Source organism: Pseudorasbora parva, chromosome 6 (genome assembly GCF_024679245.1).
Source record: "Pseudorasbora parva isolate DD20220531a chromosome 6, ASM2467924v1, whole genome shotgun sequence".
Classification (NCBI taxonomy): Eukaryota; Metazoa; Chordata; class Actinopteri; order Cypriniformes; family Gobionidae; genus Pseudorasbora; species Pseudorasbora parva.
The window spans coordinates 34,896,935-34,922,333 of record NC_090177.1 but is presented as its reverse complement, the minus strand read 5'-3'; the positions used below and the strand labels follow the sequence as shown (position 1 = coordinate 34,922,333).

The 25,399-nt window shown below is 39.5% G+C and overlaps 1 protein-coding gene across 3 annotated transcripts in view; it reads left to right on the top strand.

Moving 5' to 3' along the window:
- The window catches only part of LOC137078935 (pleckstrin homology domain-containing family G member 1), a 68,138-nt gene that overhangs the window by 2,211 nt on the left and 40,528 nt on the right, over positions 1-25,399 (top strand). The window contains exon 2 of one of the 3 annotated variants that reach the window (XM_067446785.1): positions 3,620-3,756. The exons of 1 other annotated variant lie outside the window; for it this stretch is intronic. Coding sequence is in view for 1 of the 2 variants with exons in the window: in XM_067446783.1 (XP_067302884.1) it covers positions 12,408-12,417 (10 nt within the window). In the remaining variant the exon portion in view is untranslated. Of the gene's footprint in view, positions 1-3,619; positions 3,757-12,209; positions 12,418-25,399 lie in introns of those variants that run through there. One more of the 3 variants, XM_067446783.1, reaches the window with a different exon arrangement.

Below are 25,399 nucleotides of genomic sequence, written 5' to 3'. Positions count from 1 at the left end.
AAAAATGTCCAAGAGAGAGCCAGTGCTATACTTCAATACTTCATGGTTCTAGTAAGAACTTGAGCTGCTGTGTTTTGGACTAGCTGGAGTTTGTTAATTAAGTGTGCAGGGCATTACCCAGTAGAGCATTACAATAATCTAGCCTTGAGGTCATGGACGCATGAACTAACTGTTCAGCATTTTGCATTGAGGGCATATGTCGAAATTTAGATATATTCTTACAATGAAAGATTGCGGTTTTACAGATGCTAGAAAACATGGCTTTCAAATAAAAGATTGGTATCAAAGAGCACACGCAGGTTCCTCACTGACGACGAGGGCTTGACAGAGCAGTCATCAAGTGTTAGACAGTATTTTAGGTTACTACTTGTGGAGCTTTTATGTCGAATAATTAAAAATTCTTGTTTTATCTGAATTAAGTTGCAGGAAATTCCTCCATCATTATATCAGCTATGCATTCCTTTAATCTTGTGAATTGGTAAGTTTCGTCTCGGAGAATATCGTCAGTATAACAATGAAAACTATTGACATGCTTCCAAATGATATCTCCCTGGGGTTGCATGTACAGGGTGAAAAGCAACAGTTCTAGTAATGAGCCTTGTGGTATGGGGAGGTTGGGTAAAGTAATTATTACCGGAGCTTCTCAGTCATTTTAGTCCCATCCAAATGTGCCATCTCAGTAATCATTATGGACCACATCAGTAGATTACAGTGACCTTCTGTAAAAAGGTCAGTAAAAATTACCTCAGATCATGCTAATCCAGTGAGAATAGACCTGTAAGCATGTACAAAAATAATATTTTCCTGTTTAAAAGTAGTTTTCCATGGTTTTTCAAGTATATAGGTGCTTGAAAAAGCTTTCAGTTGCGTTGTAGGCGAGTCTATGACAAACCTCAAGTGTTTTCTGCTTACCATTCAGATCAAAAAGAAGGTTGAAAGCACTTATCAGAGGCACAAAACTTATTTTAGCTTTAGGTAGGAGCCTATCACCAACAGAATCCAATCAGAATTGTATTTATTTATTTAATATATCGTTTAGCCTGACCTAATTTATATGTACCGTAATTCCTCAAATAGAGACTGGGGTCTTTGTTTACCTGAACTGCCGATGGGAACCGGCTTTTATTTGAAGCAGGCTTTTATTAGGGGCAGGCCTGTATTTCTAATTTCATCTGTTTGAAAATTAATTGGTTTAAATTTGGGTCAGAATTACGGTAGCCTAATCGGTAACCACAATTGAGTCAGTTTGAAAAATGTAAAATGTTTATTCTGCGCTTAATTTCTATATAGGTTGCGGTTGCACGTGAGCCTCTAACCCAACGGATGACTCGGTGCTTTATTGTTGCACGTGAGGAAAAAAAAGCTTCCTTAAGAATAGCTGTGTAGGCTTTAAGAACTTTTTATTTTAATATATCTCTTTACATACATATTATTTTCTACTTTAATTGACTGCATTTATATAGCGCTTTTATCCAAAGCACTTTACATTTTTGCCTCACATTCACCCATTCATACACCGACGGCGATGTCAGCCATTTAAGGCGCCATCCAGCTCGTCGGGAGCAGCTGGGGTTAGGTGTCTTGCTCATGGACACTTCGACACTTGGTCAAGTGGAACCGGGCATTGAACCACCAACCTTCTGGTTTGTAGACAACCTACATGAGCCACTGCCGCCCCGCTAATGATTCCAATAGTTTGCACGCACTTTTCTCAATCCATCATGGAGATATAACATTTTGATTTTGCATTTGAGGCGTGTAGCCTAGTTCATATGACCACTTTACAATAGTTCAACAATATAGTTTATTTTGTATTTTAAGTTAAATGCAGAGAAGAGGGTCGCATATCGGACGCAAAGCTCAGCACCACGCCATGTTTTTAAAATTCGAACACATTATTTTCAATGAGTGGTACGCACACCGGCGGCGGCATTCGGTGCCTGTTAAATCCTGCCGCGCCACAGAGCGCCATTTCAAGGTCTTATATAAAATGTATAGGCTATTATATTTCCTTTAGATTGTCAATTTACATACTGAATTCACCATGTGCTCAAAGATACACTCATCGCGCAGCTCTTCTGTCAGAAGTCGATTTAAACGTTGAAGCTACGCGTATATAATGTGCGTGTCTGGTGTGAGATTCTGAGACGTGGCGCTGCACGCCGCTGAGCTTCGAGGCTTGGGTGCGTCTTGGGTGCGTGAATCAGCTCCCTAGTTCAGTAGTCAGGGCACTGATCAGGATAAGTCAATGGACTGACTCCCTCATCAGTGCCCTGACTACTAAAGGAGCAGATTGAGATGCACGCATTGTGAAGATCGATATTTCTAGCCTTCCTGACACAGTATTTTCACAGATGTCGCATCTCATCATCATCATAGACTACATTAGCCTATTTAAAATGGCACATGCATCCGTTATATTCTCAATTTAATTTACAGAGCAATCCCTGCAAAGTTTTAAGGTTTACTATAGAAGAGACCAGGATTAGTGTGTGTCGCGCTCGCAAGACTCGCATCGAGGCGCGTGGCATCAGGATGATTGGTTCGCTCCATCATGATGACGGTCATCGGCCATCACGACACAATCCTACTGAAAATTACAATGAACTTGAATGCACATTAAATGAAAGGCATTTAGGAGATTATCCACACCTTTTCCCCCGGCCTTTATTTGAGACTGGCCTTTATTTCTTCGTGCTGACCACACCCTTGGCCACTATCAGAGGCACGGCGTTTAATCTTAATTTTTTAATTAAGTTTTTTTTTTTTTTTTTCACTCCGATTTTTCAATTATTGTACTTGCACTCTCAATTGCCTACTGTTGTTCTGTCTACTCTGTTTGTCAATTAGCTTTATTGTTGTTTGTTTATTGTAAAGTGTCCTTGAGCTCTGGAAAGGCGCTATATAAATAAAACATATTATTATTATTATTAATCAACTACAGGCTTTTATTTGAGGAAATACAGTGTATATATATATTATTAACACTCACCTAAAGGATTATTATACACCTGTTCAATTTCTTATTAATGCAATTATCTAATCAACCAATCGCATGGCAGTTGCGTCAATGCATTGAGGGGTGTGGTCCTGGTCAGGACAATCTCCTGAACTCCAAACTGAATGTCAGAATGGAAAGAAAGATGATTTAAGCAATTTTGAGCGTGGCATGGTTGTTGGTGCCAGACGGGCCGGTCTGAGTATTTCACAATCTGCTCAGTTACTGGGATTTTCACGCACAACCATTTCTAGGGTTTACAAAGAAAGGTGTGAAAAGGGAAAAACATCCGGTATGCGGCAGTAGCGGGTAGTAGCGTGGATGAAAAATATGCTCTCTCGCTCGCAAGGTGGACGAGCGAGAGAGCAAGCCACACCGGTCTCAAAGCCTTTGAGGCAGCTCGGAGGCATATAAGGGCAAGAGGTCACCAGACCTGGATTTGACGTTGAGTTGTGTTTACCTTTTATTATGTGTGTGCGTGTGGCAGTTGTCCATGAGGGGCTGCCCACGTTACTTTCGTTTTGTTTGGTTAAAGTCTTTTAAATGTTCGCCGGATCCCGCCTCCTTCTTCCCCTCCGAACATACTGTATTAAAATTTCTATGTCCAAATTACCATTACAGATACACGCAACAACGATATGCCATTTGACCCATCACGTCACCACCACTGCGACATTGAAACGTTTGTTGATGCCTCTCGTCACCCAGAAGGAGCGAGCGATGCAGGAGTAGCAATGGATGAAGTAAAAGTAAAGTTGGTGAGTGGGGTATAAAAAATTGTTGACGAGTCTTTAAAGGCAAAACCTGTTGATGTTGAGAGCGGTGCAAGATAAAAAAAAAATAATAAAGCATTTTAATTGAAATTATTTTAGTATGATTTATCGGGGGCACGGGTCAGGTAACGGGCCAAATATTAACTGGTCTGGGCAGGTGCGGATTTAATTTTGATATTTTTACGGGTCACTGGTCGGATCTGGTGCTAAACCTTGAGGGTACGGGCGGGGGCGGGTCTCCAAAAATTGACCTGTGCAGGACTCTGGGATGGGCTACAACAGCAAAAGAGTCAGAATTGGGCGTCACACAGAATTGGTCAGAGTCAGAATTGGGCGTAAACAGAATGAGTATATATATATATTGTGATATCAGAAAGCAACTTAACACACACATGATGAAATCAATGTGACAGCGGAGGTGACAGCGTTGTGTAAATTGAGTTCTTCTGCTAGTTTTACAGAGATTTCTTATCCTGTGTGAGTTATCCATTAATATTACAGATGTCCTGTAGTAGAATTACATCACTTCTGCTCTTATAAAACGAATCCAGTCAGAATAGGGCTAATGTTTACTTGGATACGTACCGAGATAGGCATATAAGAACAATGCCAGACAAGCACAAGAAGACGAGAAAAGTTCAATTTTTGTGCGCTGTCTGAGACACAGCTTTCTGGGCATGAACTTTGGATGCGAGTAATGCTTTTGCGTCTTCTTGCGCTTGACTGTGTAATTTACCAAGGCTTAAAATTTGGTGGCAATGCAGCATTGGTCCGTCAAACTTTCCCGACCTGTCTTTTGCATTGTAAATTGCATTGTAAGAATAGTCACATTTACATTATTTAGCTACTGTTAAAAATATTTATCTTGTTCATTTTTGTATTGTGACGCAAAAGCGAAAAGAGCATGTAAATGTGCAAATTGGCCTGTATAGGTACATAGAGTTTTGGTGATGTTTGTATCTGAATGAGAAAATAATTAATGTCATTTGAAAGATGTCTTCACTGCATGTATTTTGAGCCAAAGCAATGATAAATTATTTGCAGTTTAGCCCAAATAGACTGCTGTTGTGATCATTGAGTTTGTGAAAAGTGACCTAAATATTGAGAAATTTGTCCTAGAAAAAGTTTTTACTATGCCTTTTGATCAATGAAATGTGCTCTTGCTGAAAAAAAAAAAAAAAATGATTGATCCCAAAACTTTTTAACGGTACGCAGAAAAAAAGTTGTAAATAAAACAAAGATTATTGCAAGGTAACAAGAAAATACTATTCACATGTTTCAATGTGTGAACTTTACCACACTTTATATTAGGTGTCCTTAACTATAGGTACTCACATTTAAAAAAAAGTACAATGTTGTGTTTATATTGTATTGCAGAACACTTGCTGATATTGGGGTGGGATACAGGTAAAGTTAGGGACAGGTGTAAGGGAAGGGTCAACAGTATAATTACAAATGTAATTATTACAGATTACATGCAGGTAATATTACAAACATAAGTACAATGCAAAAACATGTATGTACACTATATATGCATTGTTTCAAATTATTATTATTTACATAATAATTACATGGTGTCCCAGACCCTGACGCCCCCCACTCCTAGATAACAAACAAGAATAAAAAATAAAATAAAATAAAAAATAATAAAAACAAACAAATAAATAAATAAATAGATAAATAAATAAATACATAAAATTGTATCAAATTATTAATTTAAATGTTAGTACATAGTAGTAAGGCCACCTGATATAAAGTTTTACTTGCCATTTAGTGTTTTTTGTTGTTGTTTTTTTATTAGCAATTTCTTGGTGAAAAGTATTTTTGAGAAATTAATTTAAATTATATTATGAGATTGTATTGTTATTTTGTTAATTCATGATGCTTAAAGCATTAACCATAGTTCACAAATGAACCCTTTTTGTATAGTTTCACCATAATTTTGTATTATAGTAATTCCTTAAAGGTGTCATGAACTGGCTTTTTGTATTTTTTATACTGTTGTCTGAGGTCAACTAATGATGTTTGTGTGTTTTTTACATTCAAAAACATCATAAATAATAAGTAATAGGCTATTTTCTGCACTGGTTTTGAGGCTCTCTCCTGAACGCTGGGTTTTGATGGGCGTGACGCACTGGAGACTTGGAAGTAAACGCCCACGGCTAGGATTGGAGAAGATTTTCTCGATCACAGGGCTCGTAAACGTCTTTATCAAACAAACACAATGATTTATTTACTTTTCATCCACCCGTGATTAATTGGACTATTATTTTTATATTACACATAGCCCGCAAGATCAGACGATATAAGCGCGAACGGCACACACACACACACACACACACACACACACACACACACACACACATACACGTTCGGCGCGTTGCCCTTCAGATGTCGAATCAAGAGAGAGAGAGAATAGCAGAACAAGAACAGAATATAGGGAGGAATAGTGAGGAAACCTCTGGCTATCTCTCCCCCACCCCTGACCTAAATTAGTCCCCCATGGGTTGAGGCTTTTTGGGGGGATAATAACAGTTTAGAGTCTGCTTTAGACAGTACTACCCCCCCCCCCACCCCCACCACAAGTGTGCTAAAGATATGCTCTGTTAGACACATAATCAAAACGATCTATAACAATGTAATAAAAACAGGTTTTACTCACGTACATGTGTTGCACCATTCCTGTCCGATCCAAATCCAGCATCGACCGGAGATTTGTTTACAAAACGATCCCGCAGTGAACCGAAGTGAACATGTCTTCCCCATGTGAGCTGGAACTTCATTAAAAATAAAGTTCAACCACTCATTCCTAATATTAGGATCAGAAGGAAGCTTATGCAGCGACTGTGTTCTTCCACAACCAGGAATAGCACAATATCCTAATCTTCCTCGGCATGTTTATTGTTGTTGACCGACTGCATGAGTCGGTGGGCGGGGCTACTAGATTAGACGCGCTGTAGATTCTGTAGAGGCGGTGTTTCGTCACGCACTGACGTCAGTATAAAGCACAGGACCTTTGCTGAGCCTGGTGTCTATTAAAGCTTTTTTTTTTTTAAAGCTTAAAGCTCGTTTTTTTCTAACAAGGAAATTTTCAGCTCTGAACCTTAAAATATATTCTTATATTACCATGAGCTTTTATATATCAAAAGCTCAAGCGAAAGTTGATTTCTCAATTCACCACCCCTTTAACTTTCCTACCGAATACAGCATAATCCTGTTGAAGAAAATGTGTTTGTGTTTTCACCTCATTTAATATCTGCAGCAGTGCTGTCATCTCCCCCTCTGTTGTAACATAAGCTTTGGTAATGTGATATGCAAACCTTTTTGGAGTTATGCAAATGTCCAAACTATCCTTTAAATAATGCAGTCCTAATATTGTGCTGTTTATTATTTTATTATTACTGTATGTTTTTTCACAAACATCCCTTTTAATACAATATCTGTTGGTGTGAATATTACAGAGTACACAATGCCCTTAGTTAACACTAAACGTGTGTGAACTACACATGTAAGCACATAAGGGTGAATGGGAGCATGTGTGTTTGTGTGAAATCTCACCCTCTTCCTGTTAGCTAGGGGGGTTGTTCAGTTTGTTTGAGTGATCAGGGATTAGACTGCAGCTCCAAATTCTGAAACTGTGAATGGGGCTGGATTTGGGTGTGTGAGAGATACTTTAATCCATCAATTCTAACTGACAACAAGGTCTTATAGCTGTTACAATGGAGTACACACACACACACACACACACACACACACACACACACACACACACACACACACACACACACACACACACACACACACACACACACACACACACACACACACACACACACACACGCACACACACACACGTTTGACCAGGTTACAAATACTGCCAGTGAAAACTGAGGTGGTTCAACCATGTTGTGTGTGTGCTGTGTGTGTGTGTGTGTGTGTGTGTGCATGTGTGTGTGCGTGTGTGTGTGTGTGTGCGCGTATGTGTGTGTGTGCGCGTTTGTGTGTGATGAGCTGCATGATAGAGCTGAGAGGTGGTCACTCTTTAATTTGGGTCACTGGATATGAATAGCCCTGCTGAATGAGGATAGTCAAACTAGTTACTCTGTGTGTGTGTGTGTGTGTGTGTGTGTGTGTGTGTGTGTGTGTGTGTGTGTGTGTGTGTGTGTGTGTGTGTGTGTGTGTGTGTGTGTGTGTGTGTGCGTGTGCGTGTGCGTGCGCGTGCGTGTGCGTGCGTGTGCGTGTGCGTGTGTGTGTAATGACATAGGTATGACATAGGTATTACAAGGAGAGGGTGTAATTGGCCATGTCCCCACTTTTCAAAATGCTTTTAAATCAAACAGGATTCATTTTTTTTAGAAAGTAAAAATGCAGAATGTTTCCTGTGATGGGTAGGTTTAGGAACAGGGGCAGTGTAGGGGGATTGTAAATACGGTTTGTACAGTATAAAAACCATTACGCCTATGAAACGTCCCCATATGTCACAAAAACAAACGTGTGTGTGTGTGTGTGTGTGTGTGTGTGTGTGTGTGTGTGTGTGTGTGTGTGTGTGTGTGTGTGTGCGCGTGTGTGTGTTTAAGGTGTGTTAGAGTCACTTGTACTAGCATGTACCTCTGTTATCTACTTCTGGCTTAATCTCTTTTACTCAAGCCAATTCTGAATGAACTCAAAGCCACAAATCTGTTTACTTCACACATACTAATTATCCAGTGAAACCCTGAACATTACTCAAACTTTAGTTAACTGTCCGCAGACCAAAGACATCGATGTGACGCACGAGAGAAGTACAGAAAATGATGTGATGCTGATGTTTGCTTGTTTGTTTGCTTCATACCCTCCTTCAAAAGCTCCCTTCTCACCTTTTTTTCTGGTGTGTTCATTTGTCAGTTTGTTTGCATCTCTTATTTGCTTGCTTGCTTTTCACTGTTGTCAGTTTGTTAGTTAATCCCATTTTTAAAAATCTGGCTAAAATGTATTTAAAATATTTGCTAAATGTATGCTGTAAACAGCACAGCTTAAGAATTTATTTTTAGTTTAAACCGTCAAAAGGCCAAAATGTGTCACAAAATTAACTTTAAGGAGCAATGAAGCATATTTCCAATCCTAAAACACATTTTAGGAAAATGCAAAATATATTTAGCAAAATATAAATAAAGTTGTCAAAAAAATTGGCAAAATATATATGGAAATATAGGTGATTAAATGTAATATTTGGAGTTCAGTCTGGAAACTCTAAATGGCTGTTTGGTCATGGATTCTGCTTGCTATTTCATCATTCAAACAATTATCTGCTTAAATTAAAGGTAGCTGGACTTGACAGTCACCCTCACAACTCACCAAAGAACCAGTGGTCCATGGACATTGACATGTGGCCAGGAATCGGGTTTCATGACATCTACTGTATATGTACCTGATTTCAATGCCGGGGAAATAATCAATGCCTGTGAACGCCTTATCTGCTAAACAACACTATAAATGCGATTATTGCTTTTCTCTGCGTTTAAGCTGAGAAAAAATGCTGTCACTTTGCTGCAACAAAGATGGCAGTAATTGCACTCATACTCTTTTTTGTTTGTTTTTTAATCTAAAAATGTATTAAGTTTATGTAGGGGACGAAATATACAGCTATCTAGATAATAAGATATAATGAATGAACTAAAATAAGTGAGAGATGAATGATTTGATAAGACTCATTGGAGGACAGACGAGAATCTCCCTGGCTGATGGTGTTTGATGAAGTGGCTGTGGTGTATTGTTTGTTTCAGCTGAAGCTCCTATGAGAACGGGGGGAGTTGGAGGCCATCTTTATGTGGGGCTGTTCTCAGCTATTGATCGGGCCTGAACCCCCTACTACTGTTTCAAAGAATGTGTGTGTGCGTAAGAGGGTCAGCTCGCTGTGGACAAGCTGACTAACGCAATAAAAATTCATGTGCTATCATTTTCTCTCTTTCTCTCTTACCTGAGCTGTAGTCCAAATCCTATTGCGCTGCCTAGGTAGACGACATTTTAAACCGTGCTTAATGCCGAGTATAACATATTAATGCATGCCTTATGTATTTGTAGAGAAGACAATCCCAGAATACATTTGTGAAAAAAAATGTTTTATTGCAGAAATTATATTCTTTAAAAGAATATACTTAAGTAAAAAAACTGACTGTAATGTTTTCCAGATATTTCAGTATAGTTTAAATTTATATTATATGCAATAAGCGGAACTTTAGAGTGTTTTTTTTTTTTTTTTTTTTTTCGGACACACTTAGTAAGTACATTTTTAAGTAAAACTACAACAATATTAGAAAGTGCAAATCATAAAAAAGTGCATGAAACCATCATAAAAGTGTACTCTCTTTAAGTACACTTAAGTTGCCTTTCACTTCATTAATACTATCTGCAAGAACAGTTCTTTAAGATTTGAAATACACTACAATTGCATATTCAAAACAATTAAGTGTACTTTTTTTTAACAAAAAGTATCCAAGTTGGTGCACTAAGCAAGAGAAATGTTAAATATGATTCATTCAATCATGACATTTGTTGATAAAAATTGTTCAGCATATAATGAAGAGTTTTTTTTCACATAATATTTGTGTGTGAAGTGTATTGTATGTTTATTAAGCAGTTTTCTTAGCCTAGAAATCTAGATGCGGCAGCAAATCTAATCTGCCGCGAGTGTCGTCTAGCAACTCTCAATACCCTTCTGAGCTGTAAAAGCCAAACTCTGGTCGGGCCAATCACATCGTGTATAGAGTTGGTGGGCGGGGCCATAATGACGTTGGCCGAGTTGCGTTTGCGTGCTTCTAGTAAACACAGAAACTGGCGAACGGCGGTCTTTCGAATCAGCTCTGACCGCTACTCTGGAAGACTTGGAGTTAAGCTTTTCTCTGAGAAAAGGACATTGAAATCATTTTTTAATTGAAATCAAAAATCAAGAAGGGAAGATTTGTTCTGAGTTTTGCCAACCGGGTACGGAGAAAGTTTAATCTGTCAGCTAGCTCTGTTTCACCTTCGTTGCTCTGGTTGGTGTAGCGCTATCCTATCGCGTGCAGAGAGAGTTTGAAAGACAACCGTTTATCCCGCCCCTCGGATTGAGCCCTGTCATTGGTGAGTTTCCAGACCAAACATCTTGATGTGGGTCTGGCTTGTCAGGCTACAATTTTCTAAATTTGTTTAAGAATTTATACAAGATTCAACAAACTTTTTGGGGGGAATTTTTCAAGATTTTATATTACTTAAACATCCAAGTTGATTTTACTTAAAAATTTGAGGCAGCAACTTTATTTTACAGTGACTCACGAGAGAGACTATTCACAATGAGAACAGAGCTTGGCATTGGCACAATTTTTAAAATGTGTTAAAGCACTTTGTAAATTTTAGAGGCAACGAGCGGAAGCACGCTTTCGAATCACATAGAGAAGCTGGTGGCAAACACAGGACCAAATGAGGTCATCTGAGACAGCAGAGAGTGACTAATGCTCTCTAGAGTGTAGACAGTTTGTCCGTTTAGGGCTACTGTAGAAACAGGACAGCACAAACTTCACTGTAAGGGGACCCGCGGCGTATTTTCTGGAGATAGAAGTGACTCATTCTAAGGTAATAAAAAAACAACGCTTCATTATGTAAGGTCTTCATACACCAAACATAAACATAGTTATGTATATTATATTGCATTTCTGTCAATAGATCGTCTTAAATACTAGGCACTGCACCTTTAAAGCAATGTAAAACGTATTGGTCATATATATTTTTTACAGTTTAGTACCATTTGTATGACGCAGTGTTGCCTATACAGCATGTAGTGTGTTCTACATCTATCACAAGTGAGGCCCCATTTTACTTTCAAATTTGACCATAAGTAGAGACTTCATCAGAGCCAAAAATGCTTTGCAGTTATTTGTCTGTCAGTGTTATCAGTGAGCATGTCACAGTAAACAATTAAAGACTTCATGAAAGGAATATTTTACAATTCCCATCCAAAATGATACAGTGTCATACAGCCTCATTAATGTTTGGAATGGCCATGATGATGTCAAACTTTTGCCGTGCCAAAATACAAATACTTAAAATAAGGCACATGACATAAAGTAAAACGAAATTTCCCGGAGCTCACAAAAGAGAAAGTGATAGAGAGAGAGAGAGAGAGAGAGAGAGAGAGAGAGAGAGAGAGAGAGAGAGAGAGAGAGAGAGAGAGAGAGAGAGAGAGAGAGAGAGAGAGAGAGAGAGAGAGAGAGAGAGAGAGAGAGAGAGAGAGAGAGAGAGAGAGAGAGAGAGAGAGAGAGAGAGAGAGAGAGAGAGATTTTGTGGAAGTCTGAGCTGCTAATTTGTTGCAGTGGGAGAGGGAGGAGCCACAGGGAGGGAGATTTGGGAAGAGAATCTAGAACTGCTCAATGACAGGCAGACCGTCAAGACCGTTGCAGTGCGGCTCAGAGCCTATGAGTGTGTGAACCAAGGATTTACTGAATGTGTGTGTGTGTGTGTGTGTGTGCAGATACCCTCAGTATCACTCACACAGACGGAGCAATCCTGTGTGTCTCAGGGAGAATGTAAAGTGAATTGAAGGATTAAAGGAGTGTGTTTTGTGTGTGTGTGGCACTGGTCTGGAATACTAAGTGGATATGTAATCAAATCTGGATCGAGCTGCAATGCCTACGGGTAAGAGATCACTCTTTCAGTAAGCATCATAAACAGATGAAAGTCTTTGTTGTTACTGTTATTATTTTGGTGTGTGACTTTTGTGTACATTTGAGATCTTTATACATGTTGGTTATGTGTAGAATCAGATTATAGGTGTCTTTACGGCTTGTAATGTCATGTCAGCTTTTGAAAGTTCAGCTCTTGAACAGCTCTTGTCAAAGCTTCAGAGCTGGTGTGAGTTAAGTGTGTGAATGCGCTCTCTGTTTAACTGTGTGTGTGTGTGTGTGTGTGTGTGTGTGTGTGCGTGTGTGTGTGTGTGTGTGTGTGTGTGTGTGTGTGTGTGTGTGTGTGTGTGTGTGTGTGTTTGGCAAGTTGTGAACTGAGAGTATTTATTTGGCTTGGTATATTCTGGTGGGCGCGTGTACCAAACAGAAGTCCTCTACACAACCTGAACTGACTGAGATGTCTGTAAGTGCATATGTGTGTGTGAGTGTGTGTGGGGGTTGGTTTACTTAGCTGTACTTAAGGTACAAATTGTCTCCAGACATTAGCTAGATCAGAAAAACCTTTACTTGAATACCTCGCCAAAATGAAGGTTTGTATAAAGTCACAACTTAGTAAGTTTGTATTACTTCTAAATTCCATCTTTGATTCACTGTGTTACTTGCCATGTCTTTGTAATTATTAGTGCAATTTACTTGTTATTTATGAGTGAAAATGTAAATCCTACTCCATTTTCTTCAGTGTAGATGTGTGTATTGTATTAAGTAAGTGTATGTTTCGATTATCCTGTTGTTGTTGTGAGGAAACCTCTGGCTCTCTCACCCCCACCCCTGACCTAAATTAGTCCCCCATGGGTTGAGGCTTTTTGGGGGGATAATAACAGTTTAGAGTCTGCTTTAGACAATAACCCCCCGACCCCCCCAGGACATCTGTCCCTGAAGCAATACACACCCCGGGACACGACCCAGCTGGAGACGGCGAGAAAGAGTTTGAAGCGTGTGTTTGAAAGATGACATAGAATAATTAATTTTGCATGAACTTATATAACAATTACTAACACTTAAGCAGTCGTCCTATGAGGGTTTACCCTTTCTTATTTAGAGTTTCATGATAGCTATTTCACATTCAGCATTTTCAAAGTACACTGTCAGATAGAAATGTACAAAGATTTTACCTTTAGGACTACAACACCTTGTCACTGGGCCAGTACCATTAACTCTTAAACTCCTTCCTTGGGTCTTTAGTGACCTGGGACGTCATTCACTGCCCTTCTCTTCATTCATTTTTTAATTTAGAAATCAACCTTCTTAGTATTCATCAGTTAATTCATTATAAACAATATAACAAGAACAAAATTAAAAAAATTATAAAAGAATGCCTGTTTTCCCAATCATTTTTTGTAAAAAAAAAAAAAAAAAAAAAATTGTATAGGGTCGCTAACGACCCAAGGTGTGTAACAGTGTGTAATTATAGTGTCAACTATAATTTAATCTGTCATGACTGAATAAGTGCATCTCATCTTTATTCCACAGTGTGGTAATGTCTAATACACAATGATGAAGTGACGTTTCACTCATAGTTACCGCAGGCAGTAAACAAAAGAATAGGAAGAATCATCAGCAAAACTTGAAATGCCTCAGTGATTTACTGCAGAGCAAAATCTGAACGCAGTCAAATATTACTGTCACTGTCACTTGATGGTGGATCTGGTGAAGAAGCTGTCAGCGATCCAAATGTTGATTTTGTTGAAAACCCTTCCAACATCCAAAAGGTAACAAAACATGCTTTATTGTATTATTCTGTAATTGTCACACTAATATCAGGAGAGTTTTATTATCAAGACAGGTAGAGATCAATCTGTTTTAGATATAGATCCAGGTCACTAAAGAACCTGGTTATGTAATAATGATTGGTGAAACATTCATGCATTTAAGGGCTAAAGGGACAACTTTGTACCTCATCTACCCCTAAAATGGTACATACCTTAAGGGTACATATCATAACTCTTCGGTATTAATAGAGGTAGATTAGGTGCAAATGTGTCCTTTTAATGGCACTGCACCAGTGGCAAGCTGTTGTACCCCTAAATGTGCAGTTTACTGAAAATCAGACAGTTGCAGAAGTCTGTTTATTCACATTCTTTGTTCTGGGGTTATAAATGTGTGCCGTATATAAATGTCAGGTTTCTCTGAAGCAAATCTGTCTCAGTGAAATCTAATCTGTGGGTAGCACTGGGGCAGTAGGTCACAGGCGGACATTCACTCCATATATGTGTGTGTGTGTGTGTGTGTGTGTGTGTGTGTGTGTGTGTGTGTGTGTGTGTGTGTGTGTGTGTGTGTGTGTGTGTGTGTGTGTGTGTGTGTGTGTGTGTGTGTGTGTGTATTAGTGTGTTCATTCATGCAGGATAAGTCCCTTTGTCACATTCTCTTCTTTAAATGCATTCAGTCCTCTTAGAGAACCTTTTACCAACCTGTCAGCAATTGATTGTTATACATGTGTAATTATCCCATTGTGTGTGTTATACATGTGTAATAAAGCAAGTGTGTTATTTTATCCGAGAGAGGCAGAAAAGTGAATCATACATGTTAATGATATCACATTGCTGCTGTCTGGGAATAGAAGCGCATACATAACAGACCATGATCCTCCAGACAGGGCAAACACAGTTCAGATGTCATACCGGACAGCAGCGCTTTGCAGATGACTGCATAGATCATTAGAGTAAGTCTGATCTATGATCAGCCATCCATCAAGAGCGTGAATGCATCTGTCTTTCTCCCGTATGGAATATTTTTTTTGTGGTTGATAAATTGATATTTAAGATTTTTCTTGGACTGCAGTCAGGCTGTTTTGTCTTTCCCCATTCTTTGATGTGTTATAGTAGATAAAGTGTCTGTCTGCAAGTAAAACATATGGGGGGAAGTATAAAATAACTCTTTCTTTCTACTGTGCATCAAGGTTTTACATATAACTTAAGAGATGATGAGTTAGAATGCCTAACTTTAAAAACATTCTATCAGCTCTTCGATTGGCCTGAGGACTTTTGAGAGATAAAAGTCTGGTTTGATTGCAGGAAATGGGCAGTGAAGAAGGGCTATTTATAGAGATGATTACTCTGAGTCATTATGTTCGATTGAGAGATAAAAGCAGATTTTTCTCAGGGTCTGAAGAGGAGGAGAAATTTGGGAATGGTTTCTGCGTGTTACGAATCCGTTACAGACATTCCAGCTCCAGAAATCGTGGTGGCGTTCCAACATGTTTCAGAGACCAGAATAGACCGTCTGTTGCTTGCGCGAGTGTGTGTGCTGCTCTCGTGCTTGAGAGAATTAATCCCGTTGGTTATGGACACGCAGCTCTTGGCTGCAAAACACACATTGTCATGGAGATATCAAGACCATGAGAGCGTTGTCTGATTCTGTGCATGTGTCTGATTCTTTTCAAGTCCAGTGATCAGAGATCTCTTAAAGCAAACGTGACAGTGTGAAATCTTTCTGTTTGCATATGTTTTACGCTGTAGGATTCACTTATAATGAATACACACAAATGTCAGTGTTAAAACCTGAAAATGCACTGTGTGGTACATCATTTTAAACATACACTATACTGTTAAATTAAGTATTAGGAAACCACTCCAAATCATTAAATTCAGGTGTTCCAATAACTTCCATGGCCAAAGGTGTATCAAGCTCCTAGGCATGCAGATGATTCTACAAACATTTATAAAATAATGGGTCTCTCAGGAGCTCAGTAAATTCAAGCATGGTTCCGTGATAGGGTGCCTCTGTGCAATAAGTCCATTCGTGGAATTTCCTCACTACTATATATTCCACGGCCAACTGTTAGTGGTGTTATAACAAAGTGGAAGCAAATGGGAACAACAGCAACTCAGCCATGAAGTGATAGGCCACATAAAATCACAGAGCGGGGTCAGCGCATGCTGAGGTGCGCATTGCGCAGAAGTCAACAGCTTTCTGCAGTCAATAGCTACAGACCTCCAAACTTCATGTGGCCTTCAGATTAGCTCAAGAGCAGTGTGTAGAGAGCTTCATGGAATGGGTTTTCATGGCCGAGAAGTCCATCAAGCCTTACATCGCCAAGTACAATGCAAAGTATGGGATGCAGTGGTGTAAAGCAGGTCGCTACTGGAATCTAGAGCAGTGGAGATATGCTCTCTGGAGTGACCAATCACGCTTCTCTGTCTGGCAATCCGATGGATGATTCTGGGTTTAGCAGTTGCCAGGAGAACGGAACTTGTCTGACTACGTTGTGCCAAGTGTGAAGTTTGGTGGAGGGAGGTATGGTATTATGGTATGGAGTTGTTTTTTATGAGTTGGGCTTGGCCCCTTAGTTTCAGTGAAAGAAACTCTTAATGCTTCAGCATACTAAGACATTTTGGACAAGTTCATGCTCCCAACTTTGTGGAAAGAGTTTGGGGATGAACTTGCAAACGGACACACTTATTTGAGGCCACATAAGATAATGAGTTCTTTAGAATGAATATTGACCCTATCAGTCTGAGCGGATAGACAAGTCTAACAGAATAAGCTACAAGGCTTAGAGCAAAAACAAAAAAAGAAGTGAAAACTGATAATTAAAGGAAAAAAATCATTTACTTACTGTCTTGATTTTTTTTTTTCACAAACACAAATGGAAAACGTACGTACCATAAAAGTACCATAAAAGTAGTCCATAAAATGCATGTGTTATTACAAGAGCCATATTATATCTTTGTGTGAAGATCGAAGTTCACTGATAAGCTCCCCGTCTTCTCTAGCTACCAAATATCATTTACATTATGAAAGGATACAATATTGGTTTGTAAATGAGTAACAGAATTTTAATTTTTTGAGTAAGCCACTATAAATCAGAATGTTGTAGGTAAACTTGTTATGTCACATCACATCCACTGATCAGACATAACATCATGATCTCCTTCCTAATATTTTTAGTCCCCCTTTTGCTGCCGAAACAGCCCTGAGCCATCGAGGCATTGACTCCACTAGACCCCTGAAGGTGTCCTGTGCATCTGACACCAAGATGTTAGCAGCAGTTTCTTTAAGTCCTGTACTTTGCAAGGTGCGGCCTCCATGGATCAGACTTGTTTGTTCAGCACATCCCACAGATGCTCAATTGATTTAAGATCTGGGGAATTTCGGAGGCCAAGACAACACCTCAAACTTGATGTGCTCCTCAAACCATTCCTGATTTTTTTTTGTTTGTTTGCTTTGTAGCAGGGCGCATTATCCTGCTGAAAGAGGCCACGGCCACCAGGGAATACCGTTTAAATGAAATTGTACATGGTCTGCAACAATACATTGGTAGGTGGAATGTGTCAAAGTAACATCCACATGGATGGCAGGACCCAAGATAATCAGAACATTTCCCAAAGCATCACACTGCCTCCGCAGACTAGCCTTCTTCCCATAGTGCATCCTGGGGCCATGTGTGCCCAGGTAAGCGACGCACACACACCCGGCCATCCACGTGATGTCAAAGAAAATGTTATTCATCAGACAAGACCTCCTTATTCCATTGCTCAGTGGTCCAGTTCTGATGCTTATGTGCCCACTGTTGGTGCTTTCGGTTGTGGACAGGGGTCATCATGGGCACCCTGTATGGTCTGTGGCTATGCAGCCCCATTCACAACAAACAATGATGCACTTTTGATAGATACTGACCACTGTAGACCGGGAACACCCCACAAGAGCTGCAGTTTTGGAGATGCTCTGACCCAGTCGTCTAGCCATCACAATATGGCCCTGTTCTAACTCTCTCAAATCCTTATGTTCCCTATTTTTCCTGCTTCTAACTCATTAAATTTGAGGACAAAATGTTCACTTGCTGCCTAATATATCCCTCCCAATATCAGGTGCTGTGTTGAAGAGATAATCAGAGTTATTCACTTCACCATAATCATAATGTTATGCCTGATCATTGTATGACAGCAGAATTTAATAAAAACTTGCTAAATGGACCATTCAGAAGTCATCTGGAGTCAACCATCTTTAATATGTTTAATATTAAACTTTGATGTTCTCGCAAGCTTCTAATTTCAGTTCCTGCAATAGTTTCCACTGGTCAGAACAGAAATACACACACATTCCCTGCAGATGGACGTGTGTGTCGAAGCATGACTTACAGTTTGATTTTAATGTAGGCCTTCCAGTTAGCAATATACAATAAATAACATTAGTTGCTCAATTCAGATACGTACATCTGATTGAGATATCTGATAGGCAACCATTATTTGACATGTTTATGAGTGTGTGTTTGGGAATGATTATGTATGCTTACTGTACAGTATACGTGCGGGTAGGAACTGCTTACTGTGCATAATGACAGGGCGGAAATGCACAGAGCCTGCAGTTATACAACTGTCAGTCTACAGCTCACACACACTATTTCACTGTGTTTAATGTATATCTCTCTGAAAATTGGTGGAAGTACGTTTGTTTATTTTTTGAAAATTGGTGGAAGTACATGTTTGTTTAGTTTTTTTTCCATTCATTTAGCTTAGGCTAGTGTTATAAGTACCTTTGATCACACTATGCATCCATCCATCATTCCATCCATGTTTGTCTGTCCATCTGTCTGTCTAAAAATTAAGTTAATATGTTTCGTTTTGTGACTCAATGTTCATGTGATATTTTATTTAAAACTAATTCTCACTTAGTGTGTGTGCGCAGCAAAGTGTGTGATAGACATCTTGTTTACTGTGAATTAATTATAATGCACTGTGTATGTATATCTGCATTATATAAGTCACCATGATATCAGCCATAGAAAACCCCTTACTGGTTGACCACTAGTGTGTTTTGAGTAAAGATAGAATAAAAATAGGTTTAAATGGGACGTACAGGCCTCAGGAAACGCTCAACTGTACAGCTTAGCTCACAGCTGGATGGACTTCAGCTCAAAGTCTGTATTTAAAAACTTTATTGACATCTTGCTATATATAAACACACACATGCACGACTTAAGTTTGGGACTCTCTCAAAATCTCTTTCTCCCTCTAGTAAACTATAAAAGCTCTGCATTCACAGGCCGCCCGGCCTGAACTCCTTCAACCCTCTGAATGTGTGTGCAACTGTAAAACGTGCACCATTCATCTGAAGAGGGCTGTTGGGGGGAACTATTTGATCTTGTCTGTCTGATGAGCAGTCGAGAGCGAGGCAGAAAGTGTGAGTGAGTGTGTGTGTGTGTGTGCGTGTGTGTGTGTGTGTGTGTGTGTGTGTGTGTGTGTGTGTGTGTGTGTGTGTGTGTGTGAGAGAGAGAGGTCTTTGTCCTTTAGTCTCCTCTGAATTATGTCATGTTTGAGTCTCCCAGCAGTAGCACTCAGAGGGGGGCAGACAGGAGACTTAATCGGCCTTAAACCCCCTTAGTTATTCTCTCCCCCTTCTTTATCCTCCATCTACTATTCACTGGGAGGAATGGATGTGTGTGCGTGCGTGCATGTGTGTGCGTGTGTGTAAGCCAGCACTGTGATATGAACAGAGTGGGAAATTAAGTCCAGCTGCCCACCTTCTGATTTTACCTCCGAGTCACACTGTGAGCAATGAAGCTCCCTAAGACCTACATAGAGCTTCATAAGGCTTCAGCAAATAACTTAACAAATCCGCACACACATGACTAAAATAATAAATAAAGCCCATAATTGTGGTAAAGATTTTTGCGTGCTGAATGATTAAAAGGGTGAAAATATCCATAGACTTGTTATTATATTAAAGCAGGGAACTGGGCCAGAATATCATGGAGAATTAAGGTGCGTTTCTTTGACGTGAAGCAACAACCTAGAACACCCTAGAAACCACTTAGCAATTTGAAGTCAACACACCCTATCGGACACATAACAACCATCAAGCAATATCCTATCAATCACCTAGCACTGCCCTAGCAATCACCCAGAACACCTTGACAACCCTCTAGCAACCGCCTAACATCCAATAACAACCATTCAGAGCAACCTACCTTTCCATTTTCCAGCAATCATCTAGAAAACCCTAGAAAACAACTAGTAATCCCTTAGTAACACCCTAGCAACCACCCAGAACACTCAAGCAACTACTTAGAATCAAACAGGATGTCTTAGCAACTATGTAACAAGCAACGGATATGTTACAATACCATAAACTATATTGCTATACTTGCACAGATCAAAGGGTCAAAATAACAAAAGATCAGTGGATATCAGATTTAGCTGTGATTTAAACTGGTGAAACCCAGAATCCTCTGCAAAACAAACCAAAGTCTTCGTGCGCTGATGTGTTTGGTTGCAATGATCAAAGTGAACATGATCTTTTACAAATGTCTTTACATTTATTACACACACACACACACACACACACACACACACACACACACACACACACACACACACACACCACCTTGTTTTCTTCTTAAACCATTGCTTGGTTTCCGGTTACCTCTGAGCTTCTTAGCCTTTGAAGTTCAACAGCACACGGCATGCTTGTTTATAGTGTGTGTGTGTGTGTGTGTGTGTGTGTGTGTGTGTGTGTGTGTGTGTGTGTGTGTGTGTGTGTGTGTGTGTGTGTGTGTGTGTGTGTGTGTGTGTGTGTGTGTGTGTGTGTGTGTGTGTGTGTGTGTGTGTGTGTGTGTTCGTATAAGGTTGTAAAGGCATTAGCAGCTGTTTTTTTACAGGGTGTATCACTGACACTGACGGTGTGGATGAAAGAGTGAAACATGGACAAACAAAAGTAGTTCCAGTCATGTGACAGTTGGAGTTTCTCTGGAACAGGAAAAGCAGTCTATACAAATGCACATAAAGAAGCACAAGCTACTGTCTGTTTCTCACTGCTGTTCAGTGATTAGTTTGAATGAGCTCAAACTGTGTGTATATAGTAAAGTAATCAATTATATCATGACAAAAGCCCCATTCAAAGCCTCAAAGATTCACATCAACTGAAATGGAAAATGTTTTAGAGAGGGAGCAAATGTCTACACTTTTAAGTTTCGAGTTAAGCTTGGCTCGGACCAGGCAATCAAGCCAAGTGTGAAAGTACCCTGAGGAGCTGTTTTCATGACACCATTTTCAACTTTTGGTTTGGTAAGGCTGTAGTATGCTGCAATTAGTATTCCAAAGATACCCGGATGTTGTCTGGCTATCACCAGACCAAGCTCAATCTTTTAAGATTGAACGTTGGTCTGGGAGTCTGCTCTGTATTTTCTACAGCACAAGAGGCGTGATAAACGAGCATAGTTCAACTGACTCTGTACTCAATTGGAAAGTCCTTCAACCAATCAGACCAACGATCCATCGCTTCTCTGTCCGTCATTGTGTTAAACCCGCCAATAGCGCACCAGGTAAATAAGCCGGTTTGTGATTGGTCCAAATATGTCCTAAAGCTTGCCTACTCTTCTGCTTCTTTTTCATTGACAAAAGATGTCCATGATAACTGCGTCATGTTTGATCTGTGTTTTGCATCCTTTGGACTTTCAGTTTCGCTCGGTTCTCAGTTCAGTTTCCTGTGTTCTTCTCTTGCCATTGTTTTTAGTTGCCCTCTTGCGTCTCACCTGTGTCTTGTTAATTACCTCGTTTAGTCCCTTGTGTTTCTCTCTATCACTCTTTTCCAGTTATTCTTTGTCAGATCTCGTATGTTATGAGTAGTTGTTCTGTTCTACGTGTTTTCATTTTCTGTATTCTTGAAAAGTGAGTTTGAGTTTGTTTTCATTAAAAGAACTGCTTCATGTCTTCATTCAACCCCAGCATGACAAACCATTGAATCGTGATGGTTTCATTTGCCATGTTTTGGTTTGGATTGGTATTGGTCTTTCATGGCTTTCCCCTCTTATGGTTAGGAATGACAGCAAATAATCTGGAGAGGAATGGGAGTACTTCACCTTTTCTCAATGGGCCGTCTGGCAAAACTAATTTTATTAAAATTGTTAACAGAAAAACAAATCCAATGTTTATCCAAAGCTTATCCTTAACCACAGCTTATCCTGTGATAATTAACACAGAACAGCACCATTTTCTAGCTCAGCTTCATGAGATTGGGGTCACGCCGCCCCATGCATCCCATTTCTCCTAGCTCCTATCAGTCCCCTCACCTGCTAGAAGCCAAAAACAGGGGACTGATTATGTTATAATACTATCACTGTACAGGCACAGTATATCAGTACTGTACAGATAAAGAGTACAGGTCAAGTTAATCAAGATAAAATCATAGTCAAATGCAACCCTACTTAGTTTATTAAAAATGTTCGTCTAATAAATTTGAGCTCTTTTTGTCTGTGACCTCATTGAGAGATTTGCTTCTGACCTGATTATTGAAACTTGTAAATTCTGTTGTGTCAGACATAATCCATATGTTGTGAGTGTGTACTGCTAAATTTACTGATAAGCATACTAATATTTAATGTCATTTCTATATAAACTTGTATGTCATGTGTTTAAATATATTTGTAATTACACATTTGTAATTAAGTTGGAGTTTTGTACATTTAAAATGTATCAACTTTAAACGTAATATCAAATCACACACTGCAATTAAAATTACAATCAAGTACTTAACATGTGCCTTAGTATGTTAATCAAAACATCATAACAAGTGTACTTCTTTAAAACATGACAAGATTAATAAAACATAATTATTTAAAATGTACTTTAAAATGTAATTTGACAATGTTACAACATGCACTTTTCAACAAAAAAAAGTGTACTTGAGTGTGTTAAAAAAAATTCTAGGGTAACAGTGTGCTAGTGCTAGTTACTTACTTAATAACTATAAATGATACATAACTACATTTTACAATTTAAACCTAAATCATAACCATAACCCTTTAGTAAGTGCATGGAGTTAATTATTAGTGTGCTTTCTTTAAGTACACTACACTTAAACTTTTATTTAGTTATTATATTATATGCGTTAAAGTAGAGTTAAAAAAACAGTACAAGCTACTTGTTCAATACAATAAGATAAGCATTTATTTTTCACAAGGATATCTTTTTTTATTTTGTGGGGGGTTTTGTGTGTGTGTGTGTGTGTGTGTGTGTGTGTGTGTGTGTGTGTGTGTGTGTGTGTGTGTGTGTGTGTGTGTGTGTGTGTGTGTGTGTGTGTGTGTGTGTGTGTGTGTGTGTGTGTGTGTGTGTGTGTGTGTGTGTATGCGTGCGTGTGTGTATGTATGCGTGTGTACATTTCTCCTGAAGAGACATTGCATTTGACAGGATTGTAAACTGTATTTTATAATGCTTTTTACAATAAATACAGGTCTACAATATGGGTCAGAGCATCTCCAAAACTGCAGCTCTTGTGAGGTTTTCCCGGTCTGCAGTGGTCAGTGGGAACAGTGGTGAACCGGCAACAGGGTCATGGGTGGCCAATGATCATTGATGCACTTGGGGAGTCGAAGACCCATGTGGTTCGATCAAACAGATGAGCTTCTATAGCTCAAATTGCTCAAGAGGTTAATGCTGGTTCTGATAGAAAGTGTCAGAATACACAGTGCATCACAGTTTGTTGTGTATAGGGCTGCAAAGCCACTGACCAGTCAGGGTGCCCATGCTGACCCCTGTCCTCCGCTGTAAGCACTAACAGTGGCGCGTGAGCATCAGAACTGGACCACTGAGCAATGGAAGAAGGTGGCCTGGTCTGATGAATCACGTTTTCTTTTACATCCCATGGATTTTAGTATTGCAAATAGATTTCAAACAGAACTACAAGAGGTAGACTAAGGAAAGCACTGCATACAACAGACAAACTCATGCGTGAACAGTGTACAAACACACCCACAGAAGTTTATTTTACTTGAACATGACCCCACCAACCAAAAGACACAATCAGCAGTGAACCTGATGCATGAAGGCTTTAACATATGCAGACACAATCCACTAGTTCAAAATGAAGTAAACACGCAACAAAGGCATGTGTATTTACTTCAGACTGTATTTGTTGGTGGCCACATCTCATTTTGTGCTTGTTTGTCAAGTGAATGTGGGTCAGTGTGTGAATTTGGCATGCACAGGAATTAACCAATCAGAAGCTTGCTTAGACAATCAGAAGCCAATCATGTGGCTTTTTTCTGGAGCCCTAGATAATATAGATGGCTCCGTGTTGAGTGAGTAATGACGGTGATTATTCATAACTGGCAACTGAGAAGGAGACATGTGGTTGAGTGCAAGACAAAAAGAAAGTCTTAAATTCCCTGGAATCCTTTGGTTTTGTTGTGAGAAAGCGATTACTTGTTGCATTTGACTGGCTTCCATGATGTGATTTAATGCGAATTGTATGAAATATTGTAATTCAACACTTTACTTTGTCCCATATGTACAGTATATATTACCCCTTTCCACTGTCGTAATCTACCTATTGTGTCAACGGAGTGTAAAAATTACCGTGTTACACTGAGTTAATTGTGTGTGCACACCTGTGCTAGTGTGTGTGGAGTGGGTGTGTCTGGATGGTCTTACGGTGTTTTGTTAGCGAGTCTGAGAATAGACAGTCCACAACCACACACGTGCATGCGCACACACACTCACACACACAGACTTGTGCACACACACACACTTGCACACACACACACACTTACACACAGATGTGCACACAAACATAACACACTTGCACACACACACACGTGCACACGCACAGACACACAGAGCTCTCTTTCATTTCACCCAGAGAGTAAAATGTCTCCATTACACGTTAATCTGCTCATTAAAGCCTCTCTCTTTCAGTGCTGGCCTTTCTCTTGTATGAAAGGCTCTGTATGTATGTGTGTGCATGTCTTTGTGTGTGCGCGCATGTGTGTGTTCCCATGGCAATTCACTTGAAGTGATATGGTGAGTGCCTGTCAACTGCTGTTTTAACACACAACTGAATCATGCCCAACTTGAGAGACACATGCAAACACTCTACCTAGCAGTAAAATCTCTTACAATTCAATAAAATAAACACAAGAGTTTGCACATTTGAAGATGTTTTAGGAGTTGGTGTGCGGTTGCTAGGGTCTTTTGAGAGGTTTCTAGGGTGTTGCTAACTGC